Source organism: Moschus berezovskii, chromosome 1 (genome assembly GCF_049115385.1).
Source record: "Moschus berezovskii isolate FMDL1 chromosome 1, NW_MosBer_1.0, whole genome shotgun sequence".
Taxonomy (NCBI): Eukaryota; Metazoa; Chordata; class Mammalia; order Artiodactyla; family Moschidae; genus Moschus; species Moschus berezovskii.
In genome coordinates this window covers 65132423-65150179 of record NC_142460.1, presented here as the reverse complement: position 1 = coordinate 65150179, position 17757 = coordinate 65132423, and the positions used below count along the sequence as shown (strand labels likewise).

At 39.3% G+C, this 17757-nt stretch overlaps 1 protein-coding gene across 3 annotated transcripts in view; it reads right to left on the bottom strand.

Moving 5' to 3' along the window:
• The window catches only part of TBC1D23 (TBC1 domain family member 23), a 59026-nt gene extending 47469 nt beyond the window's left edge, over positions 1-11557 (bottom strand). For 2 of the 3 annotated variants that reach the window (XM_055411320.2, XM_055411401.2), the window contains exon 1: positions 11362-11556. In XM_055411320.2, coding sequence (XP_055267295.1) covers positions 11362-11414 — 53 coding nt within the window. In that variant the 5' untranslated portion in view covers positions 11415-11556. Of the gene's footprint in view, positions 1-11361 lie in introns of all 3 variants that reach the window. The other variant, XM_088836447.1, reaches the window with a different exon arrangement.
• Positions 11558-17757: the final 6200 nt, after the last annotated feature.

Genomic DNA, 17757 nt, shown 5'->3' with positions numbered 1-17757 from the left:
ATGTCTAAAATAGCAAATGTACACATACAGAAGGTTGATCATTAGGACCTGAACTGACAGTGGAATAAGAGGGATACCAGTAGGTATGGGGTTCTTTTGGGGGTAGTGAAAATACTCTAAACTTAGATCATGGGTGATGATTGCTTATAGAATCATGGAAATATACTAAAACCACTGAACTGTACACTTGAAATATGTATTTCATGATTCATAAATTACATCTCAATAAAAATGTAATAAAAGAGTAACAGAAAAAGTTTAGAGACTCTTTAATTTAGGGCTTTAAGAGGAAGCTTGTGTGTCAACCTTCATTTACCGTTTCAATGATGCGAGCACATCACTATGAAGGGTCCAAACCACATACATACCTTAGGGTTGCTGAGGGAGAGTTTGCCTTGCCTCTTTAACTTCTCAAATTGATACTACTTGTTAAATAACTACCAGTTATTTAAGGAACAGACTCCTAAACAGTTGCCATGGTAGCTCAATAGCAAAAGCATCAAGAATCATGAATATAATGGCTTAGAGACAGTGTGTTACAGAGAAAATTGTGTAAAATTTAAAGTCAGAAAACGTGACACCAGATTCCACACACCTTTAACAGCTGTGTGACCTGACACAAACTTAAGTTTCTTCACCTATAAAACAGCGTAGAATCAGATACCATCTAATCAAAAGAGGTGGAGAGTATTTATACAGCACGTGAATTATCTTCTTTTCTACTAGAATATCACTCCCACTCTCTGCTTTCTATTTCATCTTAATAACTACACCTTACCTGACTTTGTCTTTTCCAACTTTCTTGCTCAGTCTTGTACAAGACTCCAAAGGCAGTGAAGATTCACTGTTTCCCCAAAAAGTGTCAGACAGAGAGTTGCTGCTCACATGAACCACTGCTGGGTACATGCGTCCTAACTCATGAGGCATATTGAAACAATAGTAAAATGTGGAAAAAACTAAAATTAGAGAATAAGAGCAAACATGAGTGTAGGAATACTAAGTTACTCTACATTAAGTCAAGATTAAATCTTCAAAGACAAAATAAGCATTCAAGAAGCGTGTTTGTTTGTTTTTTATAGAAAGCATACATATGAAGTAGCTCTAGAATTAAGCAATCATTCCCAGCAACTTATCAGACGGCCTGTATGATTTCCTATGGCCTATTCAACTTCAGAATAGACTCTGTCACCCAAGCATACTGAGATAAGTTGCTAAAACACTTAAAGTAGAATATTTTCTAGGTTGGCAACCAATTGTCTTAATTCTCAGTCTATCAAGTAAATAATGTCAACTTTACTAGTTTTTAAAATTCTTTAAAATCTAACCCTTTTCCATTATTATTCTAAAAATCAAAGACTACAGTACTTCAAAAGAAACCACTTAGGACCTAGAATGTATATAGTCACCTAAGCTTAAATGCAGAGTACAGAGAAACTAGAGAAAACCCAAATGACAAATTAAAAAAAAAAAATTAGTTTTGTGTCCAAAGTGGTCAAGATCTAAGATACATTATTATTTGATTAAAATAAAAAGACAAAAACTGCATTACTGGAGAAATCAATAAAAGCTAACACTTGCTGTGTAAACACCTTAAGTATGTTATTTCTACTGCATAGGATATCGTTCAAACCTCTGAGTGCGAGCAGTACTACTGTCATCCCTTGGTATGTTTAGAATGTAAGCCACTATGAGCACAGGTTAAGCAATGTGAGGCCAGCTTCTCCATGCATACATGGCACAAGCTTCTGATCAGTTATTTAAAACTAAAAAAATAGACAGCTAACTACCTATGAGCACCAGCAAATTGTGTAACAGTGGCAAGTTGCACATGCTGAGTTGTGGCTGCAAGACTTAACTTGTGCCATCATACTTCTGGTTGTTTCCTAATGCCCAGGTTGTGAGACATCAGCACCAAAGATCTGTCTGAACTTATTTTGCATAACATTTGTTAGAAGTGAAAATAAAAGAACTTTGTTACAGATTCAATTGTACAGTAGATATGGATGGAATTGACCATAATATGTAACATGCAACATGTTTTTAAATACCAATCTCAAACTACCAAAGCATTCCAACAACAAATAGTATGATGACACATTTGGAATCTGGATTCTTGTCAGAGTCACTCACACTCGTTACAGTATTTTAACAAAATGTATATTCGTTAAAATATACATATGGGAAAAACACCACTCCACCAGCTTGAAAGAAGAAACAGTGAAACTATTATCAGGATCAGATCTACCAAAGCAGTTTCGGGAGATTCCCCAATCAAATACTGTAATCTTCTGCAAAATTTAACTAGGAGCTTTGCCAAGTATAGAAAGTGCTAAATCTAGTCCTCCTTGTTTGAGAGGACAAGCATACACAATAGCTGCAATATTTTAGCACTGTGTTGCTCTGTAAACTACTAAAATTAACTACAGTACAAATGGACCAGATGCTTTAAATTTTCATACACTTATTTTTTACCCATAATCCATGTAGATCAAATTGCACCAATGGTATATCAATGGTGCCCCTTCCTCTGCTAAGAATAAACTCAGGAATTTTTGTGCAAGCATTAAAAGAAAAAAGTGCTTACAACTTTACTGTATGTGTAACGTTGCAATGCATTTACTCTAAGACTTGGCTCACAAAAGGGAGGACTCTCTCTCCACTAATGAGAAGTTAACTTTAGAGAGTGCCCTAAATCCTTTTCCTCCTCTATGCTTCCTCAAAGCAAAAAGTCCCCAACACTCTGCTCTTTTCTATACACATAAGGTGATTTTCTGGCACATTTAGTGCACAAAGAAATGCATCAGTCTTTCCCCAACCCAACAACCAAAGCACTAGTTTATCTGGAAACTGAAAATAGTGTACCTCTTTTGCCTCAGAGAAAGAATGGGATGAAAACAGCACAAGTCAACACAAAACAGCACTTTACCTGTTTCTAATACAAATTTCCACTTTACTCAAACTGGAATGAGAGAAAGACACAAGTATCCCACTGTTCACTGCAGCACCATTTACAATAATTAGAACATGGAAGCAACCTAGATGTCCATCAACAGATGAATGGATAAAGAAGTTGCAGTACATAAACACAATAGAATATTACTCAGCCATAAAAAGGAACAGATTTGAGTCAGTTCTAATGAGATGGATGAATCTAAAGCCTACTATACAGAGTGAAGTAAGTCAGAAAGATAAATATCATACACGAATGCATATATACAGAACCTAGAAAAATGTCACTGAAGAATTTATTTGCAGGGCAGCATGGAGAAACAGACATAGAGAACAGACTTACGGACACAGGGAGAGGGGAGGAGAGGGTGAGATGTGTGGAGAGAGTGACATGGAAACTCACATTACCATATGGAAACTAGATAGCCAACGGGAATTTGCTGTATGTCTCAGGAAACCCAAAAAGGGGTTCCACATCAACCTAGAGGGGTAGGATTGGGAGGGAGAAGGGAGGCAGTTCAAAAGGGAGGGGATATATGTATACCAATGAATGATTCATGCTGAGGTCTGACAGAAAACAAAATTCTGTAAAACAATTCTCCTTCAATTAAAAAATTAATAAAAAGAAAAAAAACTGGAATGAGAAAAGAAAGACCACCAATATTCCTTTTCATGAAACCACTATTTTGGAAGATAAAGGAACAGTTATTGCAAATAAGTTGACAATATTTTGCAACATTCAGGCAGTTCTTCCCAAAGATATTTTACCAATGGAGATCAGAGATGTGCAAAGAAACACATAATGGGTTTATTTTTTCAACCTGAATTCCATCTGTCAGTGATAACTTATTCAACAAAAAAGGAACTCAATTTATTTTCATGTCAGTGGTTAGATCTAAACGGAATCTACAAAATAAGTTCAAGAATGTTTGGTATTCAACTTCTCATAAGATGAATACACCCTTCTATGTGTCACTTTTATACCTCAAAACAGAGACTAGAAACTATTTAAATGGGACAGTGACCACAAGGAAGCTATTTTAAAGCAAGTTCATTATTTCCCTAACATCACTGAATATAAACAAAGAAAAAATTACTGCAGTGATAGTAATTAAAACTGTATAATTATTTATATGTTCTAATTAAATATCACCATTGCGTTCTCACAGACTAAATAAGTAAATCAAAATAAATTCTAATTTTATTTCCATACTTATATATTCACATGTACTTAATATATAATTACATAAATGCATTTAGTTAAATATATAAAATATTAGATATATAATCTAGATGATATTTGTAACCACAGTATCTCAACTAAAAGAACTAATCTATTTAAGTGATTTTTGACAAGAGGCATGAGAACAGATTATGAAAACCAAAGAGATATGAAGTTACAGTATATAATGCTCTGTATCACATCCCACCACAACAATCATGAATTATCCCTTCTTGTGGATGCAAGAAAGACAATGTGGCACACAGCCTATGCATATCCTTAGAGTCTTAGAGGTTCCACAGATAATACACACATATGATCGACAAAGCACATCTTTACATACTGTATGTTCAAAACACATGAGTGATTGAATATAAGATCAGCATATTTTTAACTGGGTTCTCTCTGTCTGTCTGTTAAAGTATCTGTGAACTATACACGGTATCTGCAACCAACTTTAGAAAGAAAGGGCTTAGAGCACCATGAGTTTCAGTCCCAGATTCTCCACTAACGGGGCCTACTGTCTAAACGCCCTGTGTCTATCTTCTCAGCCCCAACAAGGAAAGGACAATAACTCATAATCTCCCCTTCTCATAGAATTGTTCTAAGAGCCAAAATGAGACAGTATATATAAGCATTATACAAAGGATAAAGTTCTGTGCATATAGTATTTTCTTATATGTTTTCTTCTTACTAAAATCATTAAATACCACCACAGCAACTAGTTTTATATTAACAATTGCTTTAAGGTAAGGAAACACACATTACAGCATTCAGTTTGGAATGAAAAAACCAACAAAATGCTATGTCAGCTTAAAGACAAGAAAAAACTCCTTTAATCTTCAAGAAGAAGGAAGATGTGAAACAAATTATTTAGTCATCCTTTTCTCAACTAAGGAGAAAAAAAGTGAGACAGACCCTTAAAAATAAATGTACATTAAATTTCAGGAAATAGGTTTTAATTGGTTCTTACTGCTCTTGCATTCCCAACAAACAACAATTTGCTCTTACGAACTTAACAAATGGGGCTGATTTGTTTTCTGTATGTAATTCTCAATATCTAAATAAGTCACTTTAAGCACTGCCTCTTTCCAAATTGTATAATCCTATTCTACTCTGCTAGAGTATGTAATTTCCAATAACACATGTACTTAGGTATCTTCAAAAGATATCTCCAAGAATTATTGCTAGGGTTAAAATGATGAAAAAATTGAAGTGCCAAAGCAAATCAGAACAATGCACAGTTCTGGTTTTAAATGTTTTAATTTTTTTTTAAACACTACATAGCAGCTTGAATATAACCAGTATTTAGTTAATGTAAGCTGAATAAATTAAGAATGCTTTGCTAACCTCTATTTTGCTTTTTAATACATAGTGTGGGAGGACTGGACTGCCTTTGATTTATACCAAGTAGAATCCACATTTCAGAAATAACTTGTTAGGCATACTTTATCAATTCCGCTCAGAAGACACCTACTCATGAATTGGCTGTGTATCAGAGTACACTTCATTAGTGCAGAATTACCTGAATTACCTCACTGTGCTTAGACAGGGATGCACCTGCACTCCTAGCAGTGAGTACAAATGCATGGAAATAAGTTAACTGAATAAGTTTCTTTAGCATGCAAAAACCAGTGACTAACTCCATCCACAGGAACAAGGAACAAGTGAATTCTTACTTAGGAATTACCTCCAAAACCAGTCAAACCTGAATTATAATAACACTCATATAAATAGCATAAACAAAATAAGTCTTCATAATTTCTAACTTCTGTCTGCCCTCACAAAATCAAACAGTTGTCAACTTAAAAATTCCTAATTTGAACCAATATGGTTCACTTTCTCTTCATTTATGTAAGATAATATCTAGTCTTCCCAGAACTATAAGCTATCAATATTCTAAGCAACAGGTTTCATTCTCTTTCATATTAAATGTATTTCTTTATTGATTATATCATTCTGAAATTGCTACCACCTAATCCCTGAGTGACAATTTAAATCTCTATTTCCATGCTTATGAAATGGAAAGCACAGAATACTATTTACAAAGTGCACAAAACCTCAAAAGAGACCTCATAATTCTCAAAACAATTCCTATTCATATCTCAAATTAACAATAGAAGCCTCTTTATGAAACTGATATTTCTACAATTTTAACAAAAGTTTAGTAACAATTTAAGAAAAGCTGTACAAAAATTTTTAACTTAGCAAACTCAAAATACCAACAATTGTGGCACAATGTGTTTACCAAAGCAAAAATGTTTAATCAAGACTTTAGATTTTAAGGAATTATTTCAGGAAGAAAGCCTCAGAAAATCAAAGCCACAATCGCAAACCTGGTGTCTTCAATACCCAGAGGAAGAATGACCAATCATTGAACTACAATAATTTTACACTTCTTTTATTTTCAAATCTGTAGCTTATACTATTCAATTAAATTTAAGTCATTTCAAACTGTAAACAATTTTACAAGGATTCCTCCATGCTCTCTGAGTTTATATGGCTGCAATTTCAGAAAGTTTGAGAGCTGAGGCAGTTTCTGATAACCGTCAGTTCAGTTCAGTTCAGTTCAGTCACTCAGTCGTGTCCAACTCTTTACGACCCCATGAATCACAGCACGCCAGGCCTCCCTGTCCATCACCAACTCCCGGAGTTCACTCTAACTTATGTCCATCGAGTCGCTGATGCCATCCAGCCATCTCATTCTCTGTTGTCCCAGTCTCCTCCCGCCCCCAATCCCTCCCAGCATCAGAGTCTTTTCCAGTGAGTCAACTGATAACCCTAGATTTCCATAAAAAGATGAGTATTACATCAGCAAACAATTACGAAGCTTACAAAAACACTGGAATCAGAAAATTTATATGAAGTGACATCTTGGTATATTACTGCACATGATTTTACAAAAATCTGTATCTTCATTCAGACAATAAACATTTGAGCCACTTGCCATCAGCACTGCCTAGGAAGTTCATAATCTTAAGAACAATAACAGGACTTCCCTGCTTTTGTTGTGGATAAGAATCCATCTGCCAATGCAGGGGACATGGGTTCGGTCCCTGGTCCAGGAAAATTTCACATGACACAGAGCAACTAAGCCGAAGAACCCCCAAGCACCCAGAGCCTGTGCTCTGCAACAAGAGAAGTCACCGCTATGAGAAACCCAGGCGCCACAACAAATAGTAGTGCCTGCTCACCACAACTAGACAAAGTTCTCCCAAAGCAACGATAAAGAAATAAAACACACAACAGCGATAAATCATGTAATCAGATTAAAACTAAAGTATAATTATGTAATATATACAGTATAATGTGTTAGATGATGCAATATAACATAGTAAAGAGAGAAAAATTCCCCTGATCCACTCATTGGAGACATATACCTAGAACTATGAACGAGAAATGTCATCACCCAGTAGCTGGTCAGTCAGAAATACGGAATTTCAGGTCCCAAGCAAATCTACTGAATCAGAATCTGAATTTTAACAAGCTCTCCAGGTAATCCCAATGCACATTTAAATTCTGAAAAGCATTGATCCAGAACATAACTATAAAACAGTAAGTAAGTAAAAGTGACATCTTGTACTTTTAAGTTCTTCAGGCCCCATCCTGAGCCTCTTTACAAATGAACAGATTATTTAACAAGTTCAGCCACCGAGTTTCACAGATCAGGATCAAACACGGAAATACCACTGACAACAAAGAAAGAATACAAGAAAAACTAATGAAAAGCAAACTCAAAAAGGGATGGCTAACTGGTCATGGAACAACAAACTGGTTCCAAATAGGAAAAGGAGTACGTCAAGGTTGTATATTGTCACCCTGCTTATTTAACTTCTATGCAGAGTACATCATGAGGAACGCTGGGCGGGAAGAAGCACAAGCTGGAATCAAGATTGCCGGGAGAAATATCAATAACCTCAGATATGCAGATGACACCACCCTTATGCCAGAAAGTGAAGAGGAACTCAAAAGCCTCTTGATGAAAGTGAAAGAGGAGAGTGAAAAGGTTGGCTTGAAGCTCAACATTCAGAAAACAAAGATCATGGCATCTGGTCCCATCACTTCATGGCAAATAGATGGGGAAACAGTGGAAACAGTGGCTGACTTTACTTTTTGGGGCTCCAGAATCACTGCAGATGCTGATCGCAGCCAGGAAATTAAAAGACGCTTACTCCTTGGAAGGAAAGTTATGACCAACCTAGATAGCACTTTAAAAAGCAGAGACATTACTTTGCCAACAAAGGTCCATCTAGTGAAGGCTATGGTTTTTCCAGTGGTTGTGTATGGATGTGAGAGTTGGACTATGAAGAAAGCTGATTGCCGAAGAATTGATGCTTTTGAACTGTGGTGCTGGAGAAGACTCTTGAGAGTCCCTTGGACTGCAAGGAGATCCAACCAGTCCATTCTAAAGGAGATCAATCCTGTGTGTTCACTGGAAGGACTGATGCTAAAGCTGAAACTCCAATACTTTGGCCACCTCATGTGACGAGTTGACTCACTGGAAAACAGTCTGATGCTAGGAGGGATTGGGGGTGGGAGGAGAAGGGGACAACAGAGAATGAGATGGCTGGATGGCATCACCGACTCGATGGACATGAGTTTGAGTGAACTCTGGGAGTTGGTGATGGACAGGGAGGCCTGGCGTGCTGTGATTCATGGGGTTACAAAGAGTCGGACATGACTGAGCAACTGAACTGAACTGAACTGATAGGGGGCCACTGAAACAGCAATAGTCTACCCTTTCTGCCTAGATAGGCCTTAAAGGTCTCAATGTATTACAGAAGTATAACAGCAAATCATGTTCTTAAACCTGCCTCCTCTAACTAGACCACAAATTCCTTAAGGACAGGGACCTAGTTTTATTCTTATACACTCACATTTGTAAACTGAATGACCCTAAATCATTAAGATGAGCTCGGTTACACCATGAGATGTTTAACACATTTCAGAAAATTTTCTATCTAAAAAGATTACAGTAAGTATGTCACAGCATTTTTTAAAAAAAGAATAAAGCTGCTCCAGTGTACACAACAAGCACTCTAAGGACAGAGGCTTTACTGAACTTGTGGCTCCAAATGCGAACGTCTTTTCTGACTCTATTCAGATTCAATTCTAGGGGATCAGTGAGTGAAATGAGTAGAGAAAAAAGATAAAGATTAGAAGAGAATGGAGGGAGAATAAAAATCAGAGAACACTCAGGGTTCTTCCACTCATGCAAATAAAAAGAGCAAAAATGGGAAGCCTCACCAAAGAACGCTAGAAGAGAACGAATGCTACCACCAGCAACCATTCACTCCACGGTCCTTGCCCCTCTGAACCAGACACACGCTCACAATCCTCCCAACCTAAGAACTCCTCAAAGACACCTTATCTCTAGAAATACTTTCCTTCCTGGCCTTCAATCAGTTGATGACAGCCAGTTTACACTACAACAAATTCACTTTTCCAAAACAGCAAACTTTATGACATTCTAGTCATTACTCTGCAAACAAATCATCAATTTTCTTGTCTATATCCTTGCTCATGCTATTACTTCATTCAGAGACCTTTCTGCTCTGTTAATCTGACCCTGCACCTTAGCTGCCAGCCACGCGTGGCTATTTAACATTTGAAACATGGCTAGACCAGACTGAGATGTACTGTAAGTGTAAAACACACATCGAATTTTGAAGACCTGGTACAAAAGAGATATGAAAGTATTGTTTGTTTTTTTTTAACAATGATTACATGTTGAAATGTTTTGGAAATATTCAATTAAAGAAGACACATAATTAAAATTATTTTCACCTGTTTCTTTTTAGTTTTAACATGGCTACTAGAAAATTTTAAATTACGTATGTGGTTCACATTGCATTTCTATTGGACAGCACTGGTCTAAATCCTACTCATTCTTCAAGGCCTAATTCAAACACCCCTACCCCCATACAGCTTTCCCCGATGACTCCAAGTGGACGCGGTTTCTGTCTCCCAGAACGTTCACAACATTTTTATTAATACATCCAAAGAACTAGGGCAATTTTATCTTCCTACCAAGTGTACCTGTTACAGCTCCCCAACTCCAAGGTAAGTCAATTGAGAAAAGAAAGTACATCTTGGTAAGTTTTTATCTTACACCTTGCACATCAATAGTACATATATTGATGCTAAGGTGATGCCTGATGTCTGCTAAGTGAGAGCTGAATTTCTCAACTAGTATTACTATATTATCTATCCCTTTCAACGATTTCCATTTCTTTCAGAGGGATTAAACTCCATGTCTACAAATGTCCTGGATTATTATTATTAGACAAATACAGTGCTAGTGAGCTGTACATATATGATGAACAGGCAAAATCAAAACTATCTAATACCTGTGGTCAATGCACTCAGATCAATTGTAAAAATTCGACAAACCTCTAAAGGTTCCACTTTTTAAATGATGCTATATCCCTAAAAGTGTACTGTGAAGATTAACTATTTCAAAAATAGGGGATTTTTTTCAGAGATTAACAACACTGGGTGACTAAAGCCTACCAAAAGTTGTCAGAAGTCCTCCCTACAACCCTGACTGTAAATCAGGTAAGCGCGCAAAGGCTTGGGGACAGCAACAGCGGTGTCCTACTCCGCACCCAAAGCTCTGAAATCGTGCTGTGAGCAAAGTGGCAGGAAGGAAAAAGATGTGTGAAAGAGACGAAAAGCAGGAACGAGATATAAGAAATGAAAACTAGGACTAAAAACGTCTCAGTTATGTGGGAGGGAGTCATCCCTAGGTGTATCGCTCAACCTCTGAACCCTCAGGCAGAGGATACGGCAGTCATTTCAAGTGTTTTTTTCTTCAAATCGTATTCCAGTGCCTGAGCTCTGCATCCGCGAAACTTCCTTCCTAACCAGCCTACCCTGACTCCCCGGGCCAGGGACTCCGGCCAAACCCAGCCCCGAAGCCACCCTTCTCCAGCACATTCTGGAAGCCGGCAGATGAAGCTGGAAGGCCGAACTGAGACCCTGCACCTGGACGAGACCCCTCTCGCTCCAAGTCTGGCTTTAGCCCCTTGGGCAGGAGCGAGCTGGCGGAGGGGGCGGGGCAGGGCCCCGGGCTTCGCGCACCGCTCTTCCCGCTCCGTGCCGGCGTCTGCCGGGGCGGCGGGGCCGGGCAGGCTGCTGACAACGCAGAAAAGAAGGGCAGTGCGAAGCAGCCCGGGGCTTCCACTCACCAGCCTTCGTCGCCCGACGTCGGCAGCGGCAGGACCTCTTCTCCTTCAGCCATTGCTGTTGACGTCCACGTCACTTTGCCGAAAAGTGGACCCGGCGCCGAGACCGATACCCAACGTCGTAAAAGGTCCTCGGGAGTCTGGGACCAAGCTTCTGGAGAGGGAAAGCAAGAGGGAGGAGGCGAGGGAGGGGAGGAACGCGACGTCACGACGTCCCGAGGGCGAAAGGCAACTTGGAGGCGGAGACTTGGAGAGCCGCTGCCCTCCCAAAGACTACACGTCCCAGGATGCCGCGGGCCCCCGCCGGACGCAGTGCGCGGGGCTGGGCGAGCGCGCGGCTCCCGGGAAGAGGCTTTGTGAGCGTCCCTGTTTGGCGTCCAGTTAGCGTCTTCTTTGCGTCTTAGCGTCCTGCTTGAAGTCATCCTTGACAGTTTTAAGTAGTGGAGGTTGGAGTGGAGGGGAAATGCCACAGGCAAGGTGGAGCGGTCAAAAGTACAGTGGAGGCCACATACTTTTATGTCTGAATGCGTTAAAAGTTGTTTTCTTTAAACCTAAACAGTAAAGGAGATAAGTTCTAGGCTCCCACCTTTATAAACATTTCATATATAAACATGGAAGTGAAAGTGAAAAGTGGCTCAGTCCTATTCGACTCTTTGCGACCCCATGGACTGGAGCCCACCAGGATCCTCTGTCCATGGCATACTCCAGGCAAGAATACTAGAGTGGGTTGCCATTCCCTTCTCCAGGGGATCTTCTCTACACGGGGATCGAACCCTGGTCTCCTGCATTGCAGGCGGATTCTTTACCGCCTGAGTCACCAAGGCTAGAATTATAAATCTGGACTTGACATTGCATGTTTAGCAACATATTTCATATGTAAACACAGAAAGTCAAGTCCAAATTTAGAATCTAGAACTCTGGAGTTCCAAACAGAGAGAGCTGCCACGTTTTATCTCTTTCCACCCTACTTCCCCTTCACTCCACGTTGGTGGCCACCTCTGCCTGCACATCTAAGCTCGGTTTCCGCCATCGCCACCAAAGCAGGGGCTTTTTGTTCCACTTTGACCATCCATGGGCCTGGGGGTGGGCGGAGGCTCCGGAGGATGGACCTAGGGAAATGCTTTTGCCAACCCTGGACACAGTGCTGATGTAGTAGAACCACATGTAACAATACGGATAAATCTGGAAAATATGATGTTAAATGAACAAGGGTAGATAAAGTATGGCGTCATTTACATTTGATTTTAAAAATAGGCAGCACAATATATTTTTTATTAATAGATACATGTCTGCTTTTTTAAAAAATGTAGCAGAATGATACCCAGAACAATTGGAATGGCAGTTCTCAAAGGTAAACACAGACAGCCTTTAGTTAAAGCAGTGAAAACCGATGTTATTCAGAAACTACTGGCAGTAGGGGAAAGGGTTGAGCGCCATTCTGATTTTTGCAGAAGTGATTAGGGGTTTTAAAGGGAGAATGAGGGAGCAGGGAGAGCTGGACTCATTAGAGTTAGACAAGTGGAAAATCACAAAGCATCAGTCAGTGTCATTGTGATTAGACCAGCAGTGTCTGCTCGCTGGCAGTTTTCAAGGTTAGGATTCTTCCCTCCCACAGAGACTGGGAGACAGAAACCTTGTTCTTCTTGATGATTACATTTCAAAGGAATGACTCTCAGGCCTTGAAAAGGACACTTCTAAGTTATAGAGATACAGATTCACAATTGTGAGTCTTTTCTCTCTCCAAGAGAGATCAGCAGCCTAACATCAAGTGTTGGCTTGACCAAACAGTAAATTCTTCTGGCAGTTATCACACTTCCTCAATCAGGCATTTTAATGGGGTTCAATGGGGACCCAGGTCATCCTAGGGACACAGCCTTAAGTTGCTAAAAAATGATGCTAGCGTTTAATCAGGTCTCTAGTACAAGGGTTTAGATAGAGCTGTTAAGTTCTGTGGTTCTTACAGTTACATTTGTGGGAGGAGAGAAAATGGTTTCAATTATATTTTTAATATTTTGTTTCTAAAGAGCTGAGAAGAGGCTATGTAGGTGTTCTGTATTCTTTATAGAGTCTATACTTGGTATCTAAAATGTTTCATAATTTTTAAAACTATTTGATTAAATAAGCTCCTTCATTTCTAAGCAAAAACATGCTCATTCTCTTCCCCAAAGGAAAGATAACACAGAGCCGCATTATTGCATCCACTTCTAAGTCCAGAATGTCTGCATGATGATCAGTCCTATGGGGAAAATTTCTTTTAATGTGGAATGAGAGTCTAGATGACAGCTATCAAAAAGAATAAAAGGCATGGATCCGGGTCAAATTACCATCCCGATATTCAGGATCTCTATTGGGTCTCTTCAGTTGTTGTCAGTGGGTTTTCAGAAGCTTTTCTAAAATGTTTTTTTAAAACTGTTAAGCCAGTGACATGACAAACAGTTATTCATCAGTTAAGGTGATCCTAACCCTCAACTGTAATTCATCTTGAGAGTAATTAAGCCAGTGACTGCTTTATACTACATGTGGTAAAAATATTATTCCACTAAAAATATATAACTTGACATTTTCAAGCATTTTTTTCATTCTGTAGGAGATGAAACTTCCAACTTCCATTCTCTTTAATAGGGCCAGGGTCAGCTTCATGGGGGTGTAGTCTGTGCAACAGCATGGGACCCCATGCCATCTGGAAATTCTTTTTTTTATTTTATTTATGTATTGATTGATTGACTGATTTTTGGCTGTGCTGGGTCTTCGTTGCTGTGTGGGCTTTTCTCTAGTGGTGAGTAGGGGCTACTCTCTAGTTGCCATGTACAGGCTTCTCATTGCAGAGGCTTATTGCAGAACATGGGCTCTAGGACAAGCAGGATTCAGTAGTTGGAGCTCCCTGACTCCAGAGCACAGGTGGCTCATGGGCTTAGTTGCTCTGAGGCATGTGCAATCTTCCCATATCAGGAATCAAACCCATGTGTCCTGCATTGGCAGATGGATTCTTTACCACTGAGCTGGGAAATTTTTCAGGGAAGCCCTGAAAATTCTTAATAATTTTAGAACAGGAGGCCCCTCATTTTCTTTTTGCACTAGGCACCCCCACAAATTATGTAGCCATTCCCAATAGGATCAATATGACATTTATATATACCCCGTGGGGACAAGATTTCAATAGAAATTATTTAGTGATGATATCTTCTGAAGTTATTATATCATCTGTTCCTTACTGATCAAACCTTTCAGTGTCATACTGAGTACTCTGAAATCGTAATATCCACCAAGATGACATCCTCTTCCTCCAGTGGTAATTTTAGGAATCTGGTTGTTAGCTAAAGTCTTTGAAACTTGGTATGCCTTTGTTTCCTCTCGCTTGAACATGTTGCACTGGCTGCACCACACTCTCTGCAGTGTTTGCTTGTGTTTGGCTTGTTGATTCAGGCTGCTGAATTCTCCAAGCAAGGCTTCAAAGGTACGTGAACCAAGAACTTCCAGATGTTCCAGCTGGATTTAGAAAAGGCAGAGGAACCAGAGATCAAATTGCCAACATCTGTTGCATCATAGAAAAAGCAGTTCCAGAAAAACATCTGCTTTATTGACTATGCCAAATCCTTTGACTGTGTGGATCACAACAAACTGTGGAAGTCTTAAAGAGACGGGAATACCAGACCACCTTACCTGCCTCCTGAGAAATCTGTATGCAGGTCAAGAAACAACAGTTAGAACCAGACAAGTAACAACAGACTGGTTCCAAATAGGGAAAGGAGTACATCAAGGCTGTGTATTGTCACCCTGCTTATTTAACTTATATGCAGAGTGCATCATGTGAAATGCTGGGCTGGATGAAGCACAAGCTGGAATCAAGACTGCCGAGAGAAATATCAATAACCTCAGATATGCAGATGACACCACCCTTATGGCAGAAAGTGAAGAGGAACTAAAGAGCCTCTTGATGAAGGTGAAAGAGGAGAGCAAAAAAGCTGACTTAAAATCAGCATTCAAAAAGCAAAGATCATGGCATCCCGTTCCATCACTTCATGGCAAATAGATGGGGAAACAATGACAGAGTTTGTTTTCTTGGGCTCCAAAATCACTGCAGATGGTGACTGCAGCCTTGAAATTAAAAGACACTTTCTCCTTGGAGGAAAAGCTATGACCAACCTAGACAGCACACTAAAAAGCAGAGACAATACTTTGCCAACAAAGGTCCGTCTAGTCAAAGCTATGTTTTTTCCAGTAGTCATGTATGGATGTGAGAGTTGGACCATAAAGAAAGCTGAGTACCAAAGAATCGATGCTTTTGAACTGTGGTGTTGGAGAAGATGCTTGAGAGTCCCTAGGACTGCAAGGAGATCAAACCAGTCAAAAAAACCAAAAACAAAAATCAGTCCTGAATGTTTATTGAAAGTACTGATGCTGAAGCTGAAGCTCCAATGATTTGGCCACCTGATGCGAAGAGCTGACTCGTTGGAAAAGACCCTGATGCTGGGAAAGATTGAAAGCAGGAAGAGAAGCATCACTGACTTGATGGACATGAGTTTGAGCAAGCCCTGGGAGTTGGTGATGGACAGGGAAGCCTGGTGTGCTATAGTCCATGGGATCGCAGAGTCAGACACAACTGAGCGACTGAACTGAACTGAACTGAACTGAGTTATTGCAGATATTGGTGGTGGCTGAGTCTTCTGCTCATAAGCCCTTTTTCCTTTTCTCTTGCTCTGGATTAGGGTCATCCATGCTTCCCCTTCACCTTGTCTTGTCTTCTGAAAGGACAAACACCACATTGGGTTGTTGATCCCCAGTCTGCTAAGTTAGTTTTCTAACTCATGAGTTAGAGAAAATTAGAAAATTCATTTTCATGAGTTTTCTGATCTTTCCTCTTGATCTGGATCCAGTTTATCTACATTTTCCCCAACATGCCTCGCTTCCTCAGATGACAACAATATTACTATGCCCAAAGAACATCTCTGCTGCTGCTGCTGCTGCTAAGTCACTTCAGTCGTGTCCGACTCTGTGCGACCCCATAGATGGCAGCTGACCAGGCTCCGCCGTCCCTGGGATTCTCCAGGCAAGAACACTGGAGTTGGTTGCCATTTCCTTCTCCAGCGTGTGAAAGTGAAAAGTGAAAGTGAAGTCGCTCAGTCGTGTCCAACCCTTAGCAACCCCAGGGACTGCAGCCCACCAGGCTCCTCTGTCCATGCGATTTTCTAGGCAAGAGTACTAGAGTGGCTTGCCATTGCCTTCTCCGAAAGAACATCTCTAGCTGGCTACAAGTTTTTATGCTTGTAACTTTCCTAGTATTTTTGTGCTTTTAAAAAAATCTCAAAGTCCTACATTTTGGATGGCTGTGAACTTAAAAGATATATAAGCATGAGATTACAATAAAATTTGTTAAATTCTAGTAGTAAATCTCTGCTTAAAATTTTTTTCAAGAACTAGAGAAGATTTTATTATGAAATTATCTAAATGTATTTTCTTACATTACTCTTTTCTCCTAATTATAAGAAGATTCTATCAATGATAGTAGGAGCTCTCTCTGCTTTTATACATCTTTGGTATCCTTCTGGAACAGAAGGAGTTGGAATTTCTTTTTTCATAGACCTGCTAATGTTAATAGTGGTGACCACCTGGTACGCAATGGAGCCATTCCAAGATATGTCTTCAAGAAATGCATATCCAGTCATCCACATAGAGTGGATGTGCTTCACAGTTATTTGTATTTTCATCCCCAAATAGGAAGGGGTAGTATTACTCTATATTATCCTTGGATAAAATCAAATTGCATTTTTATAAAGGGAAAAATAAAGTTTGTTGTTTTGAATGAAACTATAAAAACCAAAAATATGTTTAATCTCTTATTGGCACTCTGTGCCATATAATTATGTAATTCCTATTGTATTAGATGTACATAAATCATATTATGACACATAGCCTATTCTCAATACATCCTTGTGAAATGAACTGAAGAATGTTTTTAAAGTATTTTGGAATGGATGGAGTCATTCACCAATATAGAAACAGCTGGTTGGGACTAGAGGCAGGTGAGGATTTTTACCTCAGCTGTGTGGTCAATTTTTATGTTAGGGGTAATAGCGTTTATTTCGGCTTTCATTATAGTATTATAATTGCATTTCTTTTCAAAGGGTAGACAGAAGCAGTCATAGCTCTTGATCTTTTATTCCTTCTCAAGCAATCTCTTCTAAATTCTCATGCATTCTTAGGTGAAGATGAACACCTACTAATGTGTATTAATCTATTGCTACATAAAAAATTATCCCCAACTCAATGTCTCCAAACTGTAAGCATTTATTTATCATGATTTCTGTGGGTCAGGAATTTAGAAGCCACTTAGCTAGATGTTCTGACTCAGTGTCTCTTGAGGTTATAATCAAGATATTGGCCAGGGTTGCAGTCATGCAA